A 16243-nucleotide genomic window follows, 5' to 3' on the forward strand; every position below is an offset into this window, starting at 1 on the left:
TTTTCAAATGTCCGCCATTAACGCGTCAAATCTCAATAAAACTTTTATGAACTGAGGAACTCCCGTCCAATTGTTTCCTGGGTTCCAAAAATGCGTATAAATGCATTCCCAACATCGCCAGCTGTCTCAACGCACCAAGTTGGCCACTGCTAAACTTTATACAGTAACAGGATAAAACATTACTACCCGAAATTTTGCACCGGAAACGAAAAGAAGACTTAACAAAATCAAATGAAGCATGTTCGACTTCGATAACAACTGTTGGTGATATTTATGTGATATCGGTAAAGTATTACGTTCTTCATATTCAGTCAATCACTCATGTATATTTTATTCAGACAACTGTTACGTCACAATTGAATGTGCACGTAAAAAGACGTTGAGTTGTAGGTTTTGCGTACCCGAAAACTATGACATTTACAAACAAACCCGCGACCTACGTTAATTCATAAGAAATAGTCATACCGACTATGTCTGATAGCACTATCTTAGGAACCCATACATTTCAGAATAATTAACTATTTACGAAAAACTAAGTATCCTTATAATCTATAATATGGATCATATCTATTGAATTTAAATATGATATGCGCGTGAAATTTACAGTTATTTTAAGGACAGTTGTCAATGCAATTATTTAGGAAATTAGTTCATATCTATTTTCTTTGTAGGCAGAGATCCAACATTGCCTGAATGGAGTAAGATTATTTACATTAATTCATAAGACATAGCAATACAGACTATGTATGATAGCGGTGTTTTTGAATAAGTACACAATACCTACCAATTGAAAGAGAAAGATATTAATTAGTAAACAGCAATAATGGTAAGAAGATTCCTCTAGAAAGCACCAAAATAATATGCTGTGAAATATATTTTTTAATCATGTAGAAGACGAATATCATTCCCTCGTGGGTTAACCAGTCTTATTATAGAATCAAAATGTGTGAGTTGTTGGTTGATCGTGCTTCGAAGAAATGCACAAAATGTCAACAGCCAACAGAAAGTGTCAGTTGGAACAACAACTTTATAAAATTGTTATCCAAATAAATGTGAATTCTTAATTGTATCTCTCATAGTGAAAACTTTAAAGATTTTTTTTTAGAATCAGATTGCATAACACATCGTCTCGGAGAGTACAACATATGGAGAACGCCTATTTCAGGTAACAATCTCTACTGATTATATGACATGTACTTTCCTGTATAATACCACTGAACTCCTTTGAAATAAACGTCTGATATATTGAATAGATCTATAAATATACAGATATATACACATGCATGCACATACACACACACATATACACACCGATACACATACACACATATATACACACATGTATTTACACATACATACATACATATACATATATCTTGGCGAAATATTATGCTCCTGTGAACCACAGGAAGTTAAATCTGAACTATACAATAAAGCTATTAAGGCCTCATTCAAACTTTATAAAGACATCAAATCTAGAGATTATTTTCACATCTTTTTAACCCATTGCCTTTTATGGCTGTGAAACGTTCAGCATGCATGCTAGAAAACGACAGGTTTTTATGATATCTTTAAAAATTGGGAGGTAGAAAACCTGAATATTAAGTTTTGTAAACATTTACTGGGTGCCGGTAAAAGAAATACTAATATTGCAATAATCTCGGAATTGGGTAGATATCATATGTTCTGCTCTATAATCCAGATTATTTTATAATATTGGCATAGACTTGTGAATTGCCCAGAATCATGCCTGTTATACAGTGCTCATACAGAGAATATCAATCTGATTTCATATTATATAAATTGTTGGTACACAAACATTAGTTAACTTGGGGGTGGGGGTGGGTGGGGGGGGGGCATTTTGGTACCCAATTGTAAAAAATCTCAAATTCTCATTTAAAAAAAAACAAATGAAGAATCAGGTACGGAAACAATTTTTACTTTACTGATCAAAAAGACGTGAAGAGAGTCAGAAATCAGGAAACCCCAGAGCATATTTTTCGTATTAAGAAAACTTTACTATGGAAAGTTATATACTTTTAGAATCCCTAGAGTTCAGAAGAAAAAAATATATATAGATTTCGAATTAGTGCGCATGACCTTCGAATTGAAAGAGGAAGATATTGATTGATAAAAACCAATACTGACCAAAAGATTTCTTTAGAAAGAAACAGAATATGTGAATTATGTAACCTTAATTGTGTAGAAGATGAATTTCATTTCCTCACTGATTGTCCATTCTATGTTAAAGAGAGAAATATGTTTTAATGGTATATACAAGTTCTACAAAAATGTATCTATTTAACAAATAAGGACAAATTCACTTTGTTGATGATTAATGAAGACAAACCAGTAATTGTCAAATTGATAATGTCCATTTACTTGTGTATACACCTGATTAGTAATTAATATATATGTATGTACTCGTTTCCCCAACCTGCTACATCCACATGTAGTTTACAGTCCATGTATCCTGTCGTTGATGTTGTAAACTTTCTTTCTTTTTTGAAATTTCCTTCTGTATAAGCTGTCTTGCTGTTGTGCCCTCTGGGCCCAAAAGTGGAATGAAACTTATCTTATCTATACACACACACACACACACACACACACAAACAAACACACAAAAATTAGAATAATATAATGTAAAAAAAAAATGAATGTCCAGAATGTACGATATAGGAAATATTAAATCATTGTATGAAATATTCAACTTGATACGACTCTGGACGCTAAAAGTTTCATTATGTTATAAAACTACATTAAATCTTCTAGTGAAAACAAATGTATGAGGCAAGCCTCTAATATAAATTCTTTAACAGCTGTGAAGGAGAAACTTCAAACTTACTGTGCGACTACATATGCCAGAAGTGGTGTTAATCAAATGTGGATTCTAAAAGAAATTCTAAAGAACTTTTATTAAACTTGAAATCGCAGAATTTTTCCCAAATCAATAAGATTAAAACATATTACTTTTCAGCACTATACACGACCATTCCTCACGATACATTAAAGACTAGACTAGACTTGTTGACATCATAGACAGTTGCTTCTTCAACAAAAACAGAAAACGGAAATATTCATATCTAGTGATCAGTTATTCAAAAACTTACTTTGTTAAACACCACTCTGATACCACGCACAAGTACTCTGAAGGTCTACCAACAGTCTATTGGAATTCCCATGGGCACAAATCGTGCTCCTTTGTTAGCTGACCCGTTTTTATATTCATATGAAGTAGAATTTATTCAAAAACTTCTACGTGAGAAGAAAAATATCCCTCGCTGTGACCTTCAATTCGACATTTAGATATATCGATGACGTTTTGTCTATTAACAATGATAGCTTTCATTCATATGTCGATTTGATATATCCCTGTGAGCTCGAAATCAAGGACACCACAGAGTCGTCCACTTCTGCTTCATATTTAGATATTTTATTGAAATTAAACATTAACGGCAAACTGACAACTCAACTGTATGACAAGCGGGATGATTTTAGCTTCTCCGTCGTCAATTTCCCATATTTGTGTAGCAATATTCCATTATCACCTGCATATGGTGTTTATATATCTCAACTGATTCGATATGCAAGAGCTTGTTCTGGGTATAGTCAGATTTTAAATCGAGGTAAGCTACTGACAAACAAGTTGATGGTACAAGGATTTCAACAGTCTCGATTGAAGTCAGCATTTCGCAAATTATATGGTCGGTATAACGATCTAGTTCGTCAATACAACCTTGCATTGGGTCAAATGCTGTCTGAGGTGTTTCATACCGATTGTTCAGCTGTTCTTGGCACACTGATTTTGACTGCGGATAACTCTGTTTACCTGATCAGAATATAGGGCTCACGGCGGGTGTGACCGGTCAACAGGGGATGCTTACTCCTCCTAGACATCTGATCCCACCTCTGGTGTGTCCGGGGGTCTGTGTTTGCCCAACTATCTATTTTGTATTGCTTATAGGAGTTATGGGATTGATCACTGTTCGTTATCTTCACCTTGCATTAAATGTTCTACTGAAAACAAATGTATGAGGCAAGCCTCTAATATAAATTCATTAAAATTAGAAACTTACGCTCATTAGTGAAATGAAAAGGAAAATAATACTGTCCTTATTTTTGGTTTATTATTCTCGAAATATGAATAATTATTGTTGATGGCGATGCAAAAATAACGCTCATCCCTCCCCCCACCCGTCTGAAAGATTCTAAACATCAATACAAGAATAATGTTTTTAAAAAGTAAATGTTCAATTTAATTAGTACATGTATGTCCTCGTAGTTGGAAATTCGAGGCGCGTCTGTTTGTCAGCAAAAAGAGCAACCTTCGCTATAACCTTTGAGATGTCTTTTTTTCATTTCACATCTGTATTCCTTGTGATGAGACCTTTCTTTACGAATCTTTTTTCCAAATTTGACCTTCAATTGAAAATCTTTATCCTTAGTCAAAATTTATGAATGGTTATTAAAATACACCAGGGTGTGAACTGAAATCACGACAGACATACTTTTCATGAAGCGCTAAGAGTATTTGCATTTTCAAAACTGAAATTAATTTTTTGAATGAATGTACATGTATGTCTTCCATAAATATGAATTCAGATTGCATGATATGTAATAAGCAAGGTATATTAAGCACCAATTTTCGTCTCAAATTAGGGTAGACCTGAATGTGGTTTAACTTGGTTTCATTCCTGTGATTATGCACTAGGACATTGGCCCCGATGATACATTTAGAAATTGGTGACGTAATATCATCTGTTTCTGTGGCGTCATTTACGTAAACTGTGATCGACAATATTTACCGATATCGGCGAAATTTGCTGTTTCGTATCTATTTACAGCCATTGTTAAGATAGAGCACATGCATCAACCATAAAGATGTTTTGTGTGTACGTTAAGCATGTTGAAAGACAGTGACGAGCAAAATTTCGACATGGTTGATAAATGCGCAGACTATCAAATTTAATGTAAACCGTTTCTGCGTTCATTTGTTATACGTTGATGGTACATTCATATCTACAGGTTTAATGGCTAAATAATAATCATATGTCCAGCACATTCAGTTTTATGAGACTTCACGTAGTTTTCATTAAAGATCTGGAATATTTGACAAAGTTATTTCCGATTCCAATCTTACTCGTTTTATGTTTGATACGGATACGCAATGGTATTAACGCATTAACTATAACACATGGCAAAATTACATTATAGAGAAGCATTGTCCAAATGACCATTATCTGATGTTGGTCGTTACACATTCTTTGAACACAAGCAACCTCTGCATCTAGTATATTATTCTCCTGCTTATCTCATCTTGCAATTTATAGCAAAGACAAACAAGATGTGTTTGTGAAACACAAATGCCCCCGATAATGGCCAATTCGAAAGATGGCCAAGGTCACAAGGACAAATATCTTGGTACCAGTAGAAAGATCTTGTCACAAGAAATGCTCAAGTATAATATGAAAGCTCTAATATTTACCATTTAGAAGTGATGACCAAATTCATTCTTTTCAAAAGTAGGTCAAATGTCAAGGTCAAAATGTTTAGTACCCACGTACAGGTTTTTTTCATAAGGAATACTCACGTGAAATATCAAAGCTCTAGCTCTTACTGTTCAAAAGTTATTAGCAAGATTAAAGTTTCAGACAGAATGACAGACAAAACAATAATAATATGCCCCCCCCTCCGATCTTCGATCTCGGGGGCATAAAAATGGCATATTTCTTATAAATGTAATCTTGTCCCTCTGCTAAGGTCAGGACATACCCTTACCCTTAAGTTAAAGCAAACAAGCCTCGATATTTTTCTAATTTAAAAGAAACAACAAAAAAAGTAAACTCTGTCCAATCATTATGAAAACCCTAGGTGCAGATATTTATATGTCTTTATGATTTGAGAGAGTGTACAAATTTTAAGAAAAATCCATGAGCTAGTCTCCCAAAATGAGTACAGCCAAAACCATGCCTACAGACAAATCGACAGACAGACATACCAACAGACAGATATGACGATTCTAATATACCCTCCTAAACTTCATTTGCTTGGGAATAACAAAATATAATACAAATAATGACATACAAATACCTTGCTTTTTTCTTCCTGACTTCCTAGATGAGCTAGGGTGTCTCAGCATCTGCATTCCCTCTAAATAGTCTAAAACATTGAAGAGATAATGCTTTAAAATGTTTGTACTGCTGTAAGTTACTATTAACAAAATGTAAATGAACTTTAAATATGTAATATACATGTCGCGTTTTCCAAACACATGAACAAGTTACTGCCACCCTGTATATGTGGGGACTGGCAAGTGTTGATGTCTCTATTTGAGTGAAATCCAATAATAAAAATATTAGTAATTACTTCCCTAAACTGCATCTAATCAATGAAGTTGAACTACTTCATGTAACAAATGAATTGCACAATGATAAATAACTTTTGAAATAAAGGTTTTTTTCTATATAGGGTACATGTTGAGTGACCTTGATCTTTCCAAAATGATCTTTAGTGACCTTTATCTGAACATTATTAAGTTGCCTATTTAACTTATCTGTGTATTATATGGTCAATACTAAAATGTCTGTAACTTTCTTATGAATAAAATGAATGAGTTGATATTCACAGCATAGTAGATAGTATGTGTATCTTTAGATTGGTGTAATACAAAAATGCCAACACTCAATATATGCATATCCTGTCTTTTGAAAGTTCTATATTTTTTTCTATATTTGAAGGACCATAATGTTTATGATTTTCATTAAATTCTTCTGAAGTTGATGATTTTAGTATGTCTTGGCACTACTTACAAATTGGTATGGTTAGAAGTACTAGCCAGCATGTGCATGCACAATTGTGCTTAATTTTGATTAGACAATTTCAAAATCTCCACAGCTTTCTTATATATGATGTAAACATGAAATTCAAATTAATTATGCTAATCATATGTACATGATACAAATACCTGTTGGATGACATCAACGAAATTACAGATTGACATATGCACAAAAACGTGCATTGATTTATTTCATTTGTTGGTACTGAAATGGCCACAACCTTCTTATTAAATGGTAAATTAAAATCATTTTCTGCTGTTGGTCTAAAATATGAATGCCTACATATGCACACGTCAAGCATTCGATTTTGAATTTTGATTAGCTGCATACGTAATAATTAGATAACGGGTAAATATCTTATGAATGAGAAAAATGGAATGATATTGACATATTCCAGGTACATTGTACAAAAACTTAGAATGTAAGATATTATTAGTTGTGCAGAAGCACAATGACGTAATTTCTTAAATAGGGGTGATGTTTGCTTAAACTACTCTCACACATCCTAACTGAAGAGCAACTTTAAATGACCAATGCAAATCTGTCTTCCATTTTGAGTGATTGATGAAAAGTTCCTGTGGTTTTAAAAACGATAGAAAATGCATTGTTTCTTCATATATATTGTTGGTGCGAACAGATATTTTAAGTATTTTACAAACTACGGTCCTTCTCTGAACGATTAAGAGGGGTCGTTAAATCTTATGTCAGTAAAATAAAGGAAACATAATAGAAATTTGAAGGAGTGATTATTGGGATACCAGATCCCCCTCCCCCTTGTGTAAATATAGAAGAGTGAGGGTTAATTTGTTGTAAGCCACTATGATGAAATCTCCAAATGTTTCAGATATATATATATATATATATATACAACAATATAAAATTAACAACTTTGTATTCAATATTTGTATTCACCAGAGGAGGAATGTTCAAATCCAGAAAGCGCTAGTGATTTGAAAATATTTTGGAACTGCATATTTTCCTGCTTTTTTATTTAATTATTTTGACTGTGTGATATCAACTCTTTCTATTTGGATTAGAGAGAGAGAAAGAGATAGATAGAGAGAGAGAGAGATAGATAGAGAGAGATAATCAAATACACACCACAGTCTTCAAGGTTCCAACCACATGATGCTGTAAATTGTAGGTGGATGACCTCTGGATAGTGAGTACATGCTGCATAGACGTTCTCTATGACCCCCGCCAATGATATGTTGTCTGATAATTCATTAAATGTTTAAGGAAAGAAATCCCAATGTTGTTTTTGATATTGCACTTTCTTCTCATTTATTCTGATAAAAGGGGTGCTTAGTTAATTAAATTCCTGAAAAAAGCAATCGATTGAAAAATGCTGGTTAAATTTCGAATTGGAGCCTGGTAGGAAAAAAATACAGTACCTAAAATTTCTTGTAGTTAAAAGGTTAATTTTGATCTGATGGTGACATTTCAAAACAACAAACCATGGATAATTTATATGAATAATTTGTCATATACTTGACTCCAAGGAGGTTAGGTTCTTCATAGTGATATCCCAGCTAGTTCTTCTCTTCTTTCTCTGTCTCTACTGGCATTTTGAGACACATAGTTTTTGGGTGGTTTTCCACTCTTATTACAAGCTTCCTTATACAACACCTGGGTAGCCACTTTCAGAATCATTTACATGGTTCCCTGCATGTTTCATCTGTATCTCAAAATATGTTGCATCAACTATGAAAAAGAAACTTGACATTAAAATCAAATGCAAAGTTTCTAACGAAGCTTTAGTTTGCATATACACATGTAATGTATTTATTTGATTTTTCAATCTAAGATTGCATGGTTGACACATATGATTAACATAACATGAAAATATTTCCTAAACACGGATTATTAAAGTTCCGATACATGTATGCATATTTAAGAAATACGCTTAATTTTTGAAAGTATTTAAGGGCATGCACTGCTGCTCTTTACGCCAGAATACTTCATGAAGAGTGTTGGTGCTTCATGAAAAGTATGTTGCATATTTATGCCCTCATGTAAATAAACATCATGATCTAAATTTTTAAAAGAATATGAACACTCAACTTAATATATTTAGTGGTACCAGACTACTATACATAAATGTAAGCTTAAATATTTCGTGTATGTGTTGCTCTATTTCTATTGAATAGAAGTGGAATGGTATCCTTGCTAGGCCTACTATATTCATGAACCTTTAATTCATACCAATATAATTCATACACACACTATGGCAAAAATATTACAAGGTAGGTTCATTGTTAATATTATTAAAATATCATACATACATGTATATCATACTATTTTACCACTACCCCTACAACAGATATGGGCAATACTCATTATACTGCACAGGTATTTTAATCAATAAATATATATGAATAAATAAAAGGGAAACATATCTATATAAATACACAATCTATCTATCTATCTATCTATCTATCTATATATATATATATATATATATATATATATATATATATATATGGATTTTCCCCCCATTTTTCTATTTGTGTATATTTACTGATTAACAGCTGATTAAAAATTCAGATACCTGTGAATATTGGTTAGGATGTCTAGATGAACAGACAGACAGACAATGGTAATACATGTATATGCAGCACTGACTGATGTCTATAAACAATGGTATCCTCATTTTATACTTACTAATATATAATTTTAAACACAGGACTAAGAAAATCTGACTCTTTTTTTCTTCTACAGTCTGTCTACAGCACGAGAAAAATAATCTCCAAGTGCTGACATCTTAAAAAACTTCTAGAGTTTGAACAATACTAATTTACATTTGCAAATGGTGCAAAATACAGATAATATTTTTAAACATAGGCTACACAAAATTGATTTACATGACTTAAATTATTTGAGAGTGTAAAATAACAAGAGTGTGAAGATTAAAACACTGTTGCGCAATCGTCTGTGAATAGTCATCTGCCTTGGCCGTGAGGTCTCACACAGATGTCCAAGCAACTCAAGATAACATGTACCCAGTTCAATTCTCGTAATGTATTTATTTATTTTTTTCTATTTTTTTTTAAATACATACAAATAGTATCTAGTAAAAAAACATAAACAAAGATAAAGATTGTCATTTCCGCAACGGTATATGAAATTTACAAAATGCCATGGGGATCTTCCCCACTCGATTGAACAGTCTGTACATGTTCTGGTGCCGGTGTAGCGGTGATTGCTGTCGCTAGTGCTCAGGGTCGCTCTAAAAATAGCGGTAGGACTTGACCGAAACCCCTGTATCTTTTTAATTTTGAGTTACACCGATTTGGCAACACTCTTAGAGAGAGAGAGAGAGAGAGAGAGAGAGAGAGAGAGAGAGAGAGAGAGAGAGAGAGAGAGAGAGAATCCGGATCTGTCCTTGCCTTTTCATAAATTCAGTGAACTAAATTGGAGTTTCCATTTACTTAAAAAGTAGATCTTCTTAAGAGGACAAACATTGGTAATTTGACATGAATTTGGTCTGGTATGAAAACACTGGATCTAGCTGCATGCACAAATCTTCGTTGATTTGGTTGCTATTTGCTGAATTGGGGTGGAGATGAGGTTGGAGAGAAGAAGGGGGGCTCATTTTGGGACAAAGTACTTTATTTTTCATTCTATTCATATTGATGAGATACACTTGAACCGCACATACTTGAAATATCCTTGTCCCATTTGATTTCAACACCCTTTATTTGGAAATGTCTTTCAACGCCTATAAATCAACATATTATATAAAGTTGTTTATAGCCATGGCGTAAAGTCAACCATCAGATAAATTCATCCAAAAACTTTGCAACTGGTCTATGTTGGAATAAAATGAAATCTAAATAATTTGTTAAAATAAGGTAAAACATATTTTTCCAAAAACTTGTTTAACCGCTTGACCACACCTTCCTTATTAAGGGGAAATAGGTTGGAGCTATGCACCGGATCCTAGTTAATATCCAAAAATAGTGTTAATAAAGACCCATTTTTTTTACCTATGTACTTGTTTAATTTTCTTTGATATTGTCGCTATGAAACGGTGTTTATATTTTTAAAAAACTGAAAATATTTGCAAAGCTAAGATAAAATATTCTAAAGAGGAAATTCCAGTTGTTTGTCAGTTTCTTATATATCAATGTTATACATTAAGATACGCATATTCATCAAAGAATGACAAATATACTGTGTATAATAATTCAATTCTCATCTAATATTTAGATAATTCTTGCTTTTAACGATGTTCATATGTCTAAAAAAAAAAAAACGTGTGTACACCGATATTATATTGAAGAGGAGATTCTAACTCTTCCTTGATTCTGACATTTTGTCAAATCAATGATAAACCAAAATACTGAAGATAATTATGATGATATAAAACAAACACAAAAACATACAGAAAATGAAAACCATTGAACTATTTAAGCTTACAAGCATCTAATTTTATCTTAGTCGTGTCAAAGGTCAACTTACTTTTTCTCATCATTACCGCAGAATATCGATACATCACATACCTCAATATTGTAGTCGGGTTGGGTAGTCCGATTAGTCACAGTTCGATTCCGGTAACCTATGACGTGGATAACCATATATATATATATATATATATATATATATATATATATATATATATTCACAAAAAATATGCCAGGCCGTCCTATAGTCAGCGCCATCGGACATCCCACGGAGAAAATCTCTGAATTCATTGATTTACATCTCCGTAAGCACGTAGAAGATTTACCATCATACTTGAAGGACACCACTGATTACCTTAATAAAACACCCTCATCGGGCCTGCCAGACCATACCCTCCTTGTGACCATGGATGTTACTTCACTTTACACTAACATTTCACATGACGAGGGTATCGAGGCGTGTAGAGAGGTTTGGAACAATAGGGTAATTAAATGTCCTTCAACTGAATCACTCATTCAGCTTCTTGAACATGTCCTCAAGTTCAATAACTTCATGTTCAATGGTGAACACTAACTGCAAATAAGTGGCACAGCTATGGGAACAAAAATGGCACCATCGTATGCCAACATCTGTATGGGGAGACTGGAACGTAGACTTCTACATTATTCACCAGTTAAACCCCTCAGTTGGCTACGTTTTATTGATGACATTGAGATGAAGTGGGTTAACGGTCGTGAAAGCCTGGACGATTTTATCGAGATGGCAAACTCTTTCCATAATTCCATCAAGTTTACTGTGGAAATTTCCACCTCAAATAACACGTTTCTGGATGCCACAGCTACATTTAGAAACGGGGAAATTGAGTTTAATCTCCACACCAAACCCACTGACTCTCATTTATACCGTATGACATCTAGTTGTCATCCACCCCACACTTTCAAAGGTGTACCTAAGGGTTTGGCTACGCGAATCCGCCGCATCTGCTCCACTCCTACTATTTTCCAAGAACAAGGAGCAATCCTCAAAACTCATCTCACTAACAGAGGATATGATCCTTGCAAGGTGCAATCCGCGATTGATGAGATGTCACTACAGGACCGACAGTCCCTCCTCCAGTACAAAGAAAAACCTCAGAATGACAGGGTTCCATTGGTCACTACGTATCACCCCGCCCTCAAGAACATCAACGGTATTCTGAAGAAACACCTGCCAATTCTGCATGCCAACAAACGAATGGCTGGTGTTTTTAAGGAACCACCGATGGCATCCTTCAGGCGTCCCAGAAACCTGAAGGACATGATAGTAAGGACTAAACTGGATAACCCTTTACCCAATGGAGGTTTCAAAATATGCTCAGACCTCAGATGTCAATTATGCAAATATAGCTCAGACACTGAGGGTTTTAGCAGTCCTGTCACGGGTCGCAGTTATAAAATATTGGGAAACCTTTCCTGCAAAACCAATAACTGCATCTATCTCATCAGTTGCGATGTCTACCAGAAGCAGTACATAGGAGAAACAACAGACCTTCGCAGACGGGTCAACAACCACCGGTCCTCCATCAGAACCAAAAAAGATTTGCCAGTAGCAACACATTTTAATGGCAATAATATAACCACCGATGGGAGGACATGACAGTAGTGGTTATTGATCATGACCTTAGTTGGTCAGATATCGAAAGAAAGCAGAAGTAAAAATTCTGGATGCACAGGTTGAAGTCATTTGAACCGCATGGTATCAACAAACCTACTGACTTCACCAGGATGAATACGGGCTAAACCCTTACTAGATTTTAAGCTTCATCTAGACCTACTCGTCTGATCATGTCCCTAACAGTGGTACTATGACCATTTTTTAACACATTTTTTTTCTCTTTTCAATTCTGTTTACAATCAGTCCACCTTTTTTAAATTTTTTTTGAACTTCATAACCGATTGCTTACATGTAAAACCCATTTATCAGTTTCCGTGATTCTATGTTTTTCTTACACATCTACCCTAGACATGATCAGTACGGGAATGTATGATGTTGATTCAATTTCCTGGGCTGCCTATTCTTTGTTTTTGTTTGGAGTTGGTCCATTTTGTTAACTTATTCAAACTTGTTGTTTACATTATGCAAGGTGAAGATAACGAACAGTGATCAATCTCATAACTCCTACAAGCAATACAAAATAGATAGTTAGGCAAACACGGACCCCTGGACACACCAGAGGTGGGATCAGGTGCCTAGGAGGAGTAAGCATTATCTTTCTCTCAAACTTTGTTCATCTCTAACTTCGCTTACATAGCTTATTTTCATTTATTTATTTATTTATTTATTTGTATTTGTTACTTACTATTATCTTTTATAAATTATGCATGGTTAAAATAGAATCTCTCTGGGTACGAGTTAGCTTTACTATTTGTATACGTAATTGGGTTAACTCGTTCCACTTGAAATTAATTAAGTTTATTGTTTTTCTTTTCGGACATTTTGGATCAGCTCTTTGGACGAATAAGGCATGTCCTAATTCGCTCCACTTTTAACATTGATTGGCAAGCCTAAAGACCAAAAACATGTAGTCTGCGTTGTATATACGTTTGTAGATTAGTGTAGTTGTAGTGCTGGATGTATTTATATGTAGTTTTTGTTATTATGCTCTGTTGATATTGACCACATTATGTAATTGTTTTCGTTTGTCCTGAAGAAGGGACGGGTCGTCCCGAAAATTTGACAATCTCGTTGTTCGTGCCGTTGGTCATTTTAGTGCTTTGTATAATTTTTTTTGTATTTGACCTTGTATCCATGTTGTGGATCCGACACTTTGAGGTATCGGGTGTTGTTGGAACTTTAGTGCTTATATATATATATATATATATATATATATATATATATATATGGGAATTCCCTGAGTTGACAGTCGAAACTATGCCTTAGAACTATAAACACCTGCTTGTTGTCTTGTGTCATTGTGCCTGTTGGTAACTATGTATTTGCTCTGTTGTATGCTTTATATGTGATAAGTATGTTTTAATGATATGCATTAAGTAATAACTATTGTAGGATACGTTTTAGTATACCTGACTTGTGTTTACACTAAATTGTCAAACTAACACAGCCAGTTTGACAATAATGGCGTTGTGAGCTACTCACTTCGAAATTCTCGCTTTTCTGGAACCTGCTGACCATGCTATATTAGCATAGGCCACTCAGGTGTATTATTTAGTGTTTTCTACTTTTTCACTTAGCATTTTCTTGTTTCTTATTGCATAAAAATTGTGCATACATTCCTACAATTTTCTTGGTGGTGTTGAAGATTTACCTTAAGTCTTCAGTACCTGATATATGTGTGCATTGTTTTGTGCTAGATATTTTTCATAGATCTATAGTGTAATATATTTTTGCGATTTCAAGTGCTGCTTGCATACATTGCAATTGTAGCATTATTAGTGATCAAATTGCCACAGCTAGTTTTATAACTGTCTTTGGTTTTGCAGTGCAGCTCCGTTTGAACAGTACCTAGATACGATCTGCAATTTCTGCCATAATTCATTTGGTTGTAGAGTATTTGTAGACTATATTTTGCTTCCTAGCATTGCAAATTTCATAATGTGTGGAGGACGTACAGTAAAAATATATAGTTATATTAATAATCTACAAGCTCCATTAGATTAAAAATATCTAAGGTGTGGTTGTCATTAGTTCAATAGCTTAGTGTTCTTGCTTAGATCGGTGTCATCAGTTATCAATTTGACAGTCACACCGTTCTTTACTTTAGTTAAATATATTCAAAATACTTTTAGACACATTAGTTAGTGAGCTAGTGCTCTAACATTCATTGTGTTATCATTTCCTGAGTTAGTGCTCTGACATTCAGTGTGTTATCAATACCTGAGTTAGTGCTGTGACATTCATTGTGTTATCAATACCTGAGTTAGTGCTGTGACATTTAGTGTGTTATCAATACCTGGGTTAGTGCTCTGACATTCAGTGTGTTAGCAATACCTGAGTTAGTGCTCTGACATTCAGTGTGTTAGCAATACCTGAGTTAGTGCTCTGACATTCAGTGTGTTATCAATACCTGAGTTAATGCTCTGATATTCAGTGTGTTAGCAATACTGGATTTAGTGTTCAGCCTTTATCGACAGTTGTGTATCAAAACTTAGTATTTTCTATATAGAGCGGATAAAAAGCTGTGGAAAGTATTAAATATTTATCAAGCAGTAAAATACTGGTTTTCATCCAACTAAAACAACTAACAAACAATTCCTATGTTTTAGTTCTTAGTTTGGCAAACATGGCTTTGCAGGCGGATCTTAGAATCAATGTAGATCTGATAAGTTAACTTCATTAGGAATGGTGGTATTATTCTACCATGTAGGTTTCATTACTTTCCATTAAAGTGTGCAGACACTGCATGTTTGCATATCTTTGGAAATGGGTGCATTTTCATATACTCTGTAGCCAGTGTTTTATGGACTGTTACTCTTAGTATATTTTGTATTCAGTGTCCTATATACTGAATTTATTTAGTTAATTTGCAAATTTTTGTTTGGTAGCCAGTGATCTATACACTGTAGTTTTCGGATGGTTTTAGAAATATAGAAGAGTAGTGCTCTTGCTTACTTCTAGTTTTGATACTTTAGTTTTTGAAAGTATTTAAGAATGTTTCGTTTAGACGGTTTTCTTATAACTCTAGTTCTTGAAGAATAACTGTTTCGTTTAGACAGTTTTCTTACAAGAGCTAGTAGTTCTGATGTGTTATTTATCAGGCTTTGGACTAGGTCAGACAAATAGTAGACTACTATTATAGCAGTATGTTATATATTTTTGGACGAATTCAAAAATGTTAGTATTTGTCGCACTCTTTGAGAGACCAGTAGTTTAGACCAGCTGAAACCATTGAGTTTTGATCAAGGGCATGCTCTTGATATTTTATACCAATCCAAAGTTTAGGTAATATCCAATCAAGTTTCAGACTTTAGACTTAGACCAGTTTATTGTGAAATGTATCGTGT

General features: G+C 34.0%; 2 protein-coding genes across 2 annotated transcripts in view; both read left to right on the forward strand.

Annotated features, from left to right (window-relative positions):
* The window catches only part of LOC125673012 (uncharacterized), a 1263960-nt gene that overhangs the window by 707246 nt on the left and 540471 nt on the right, over positions 1-16243 (forward strand). The gene's annotated exons all lie outside the window — the stretch shown is intronic.
* LOC130053659 (uncharacterized) overlaps positions 1-16243 on the forward strand; it is a 74558-nt gene that overhangs the window by 28749 nt on the left and 29566 nt on the right. The window contains exons 9-10 of the mRNA XM_056161039.1: positions 672-698; positions 1106-1165. Of these exons, the coding sequence (XP_056017014.1) occupies positions 672-698; positions 1106-1165 (87 nt within the window). The remainder of the gene's footprint in view (positions 1-671; positions 699-1105; positions 1166-16243) is intronic.

This window comes from Ostrea edulis, chromosome 3 (assembly GCF_947568905.1).
Source record: "Ostrea edulis chromosome 3, xbOstEdul1.1, whole genome shotgun sequence".
Classification (NCBI taxonomy): Eukaryota; Metazoa; Mollusca; class Bivalvia; order Ostreida; family Ostreidae; genus Ostrea; species Ostrea edulis.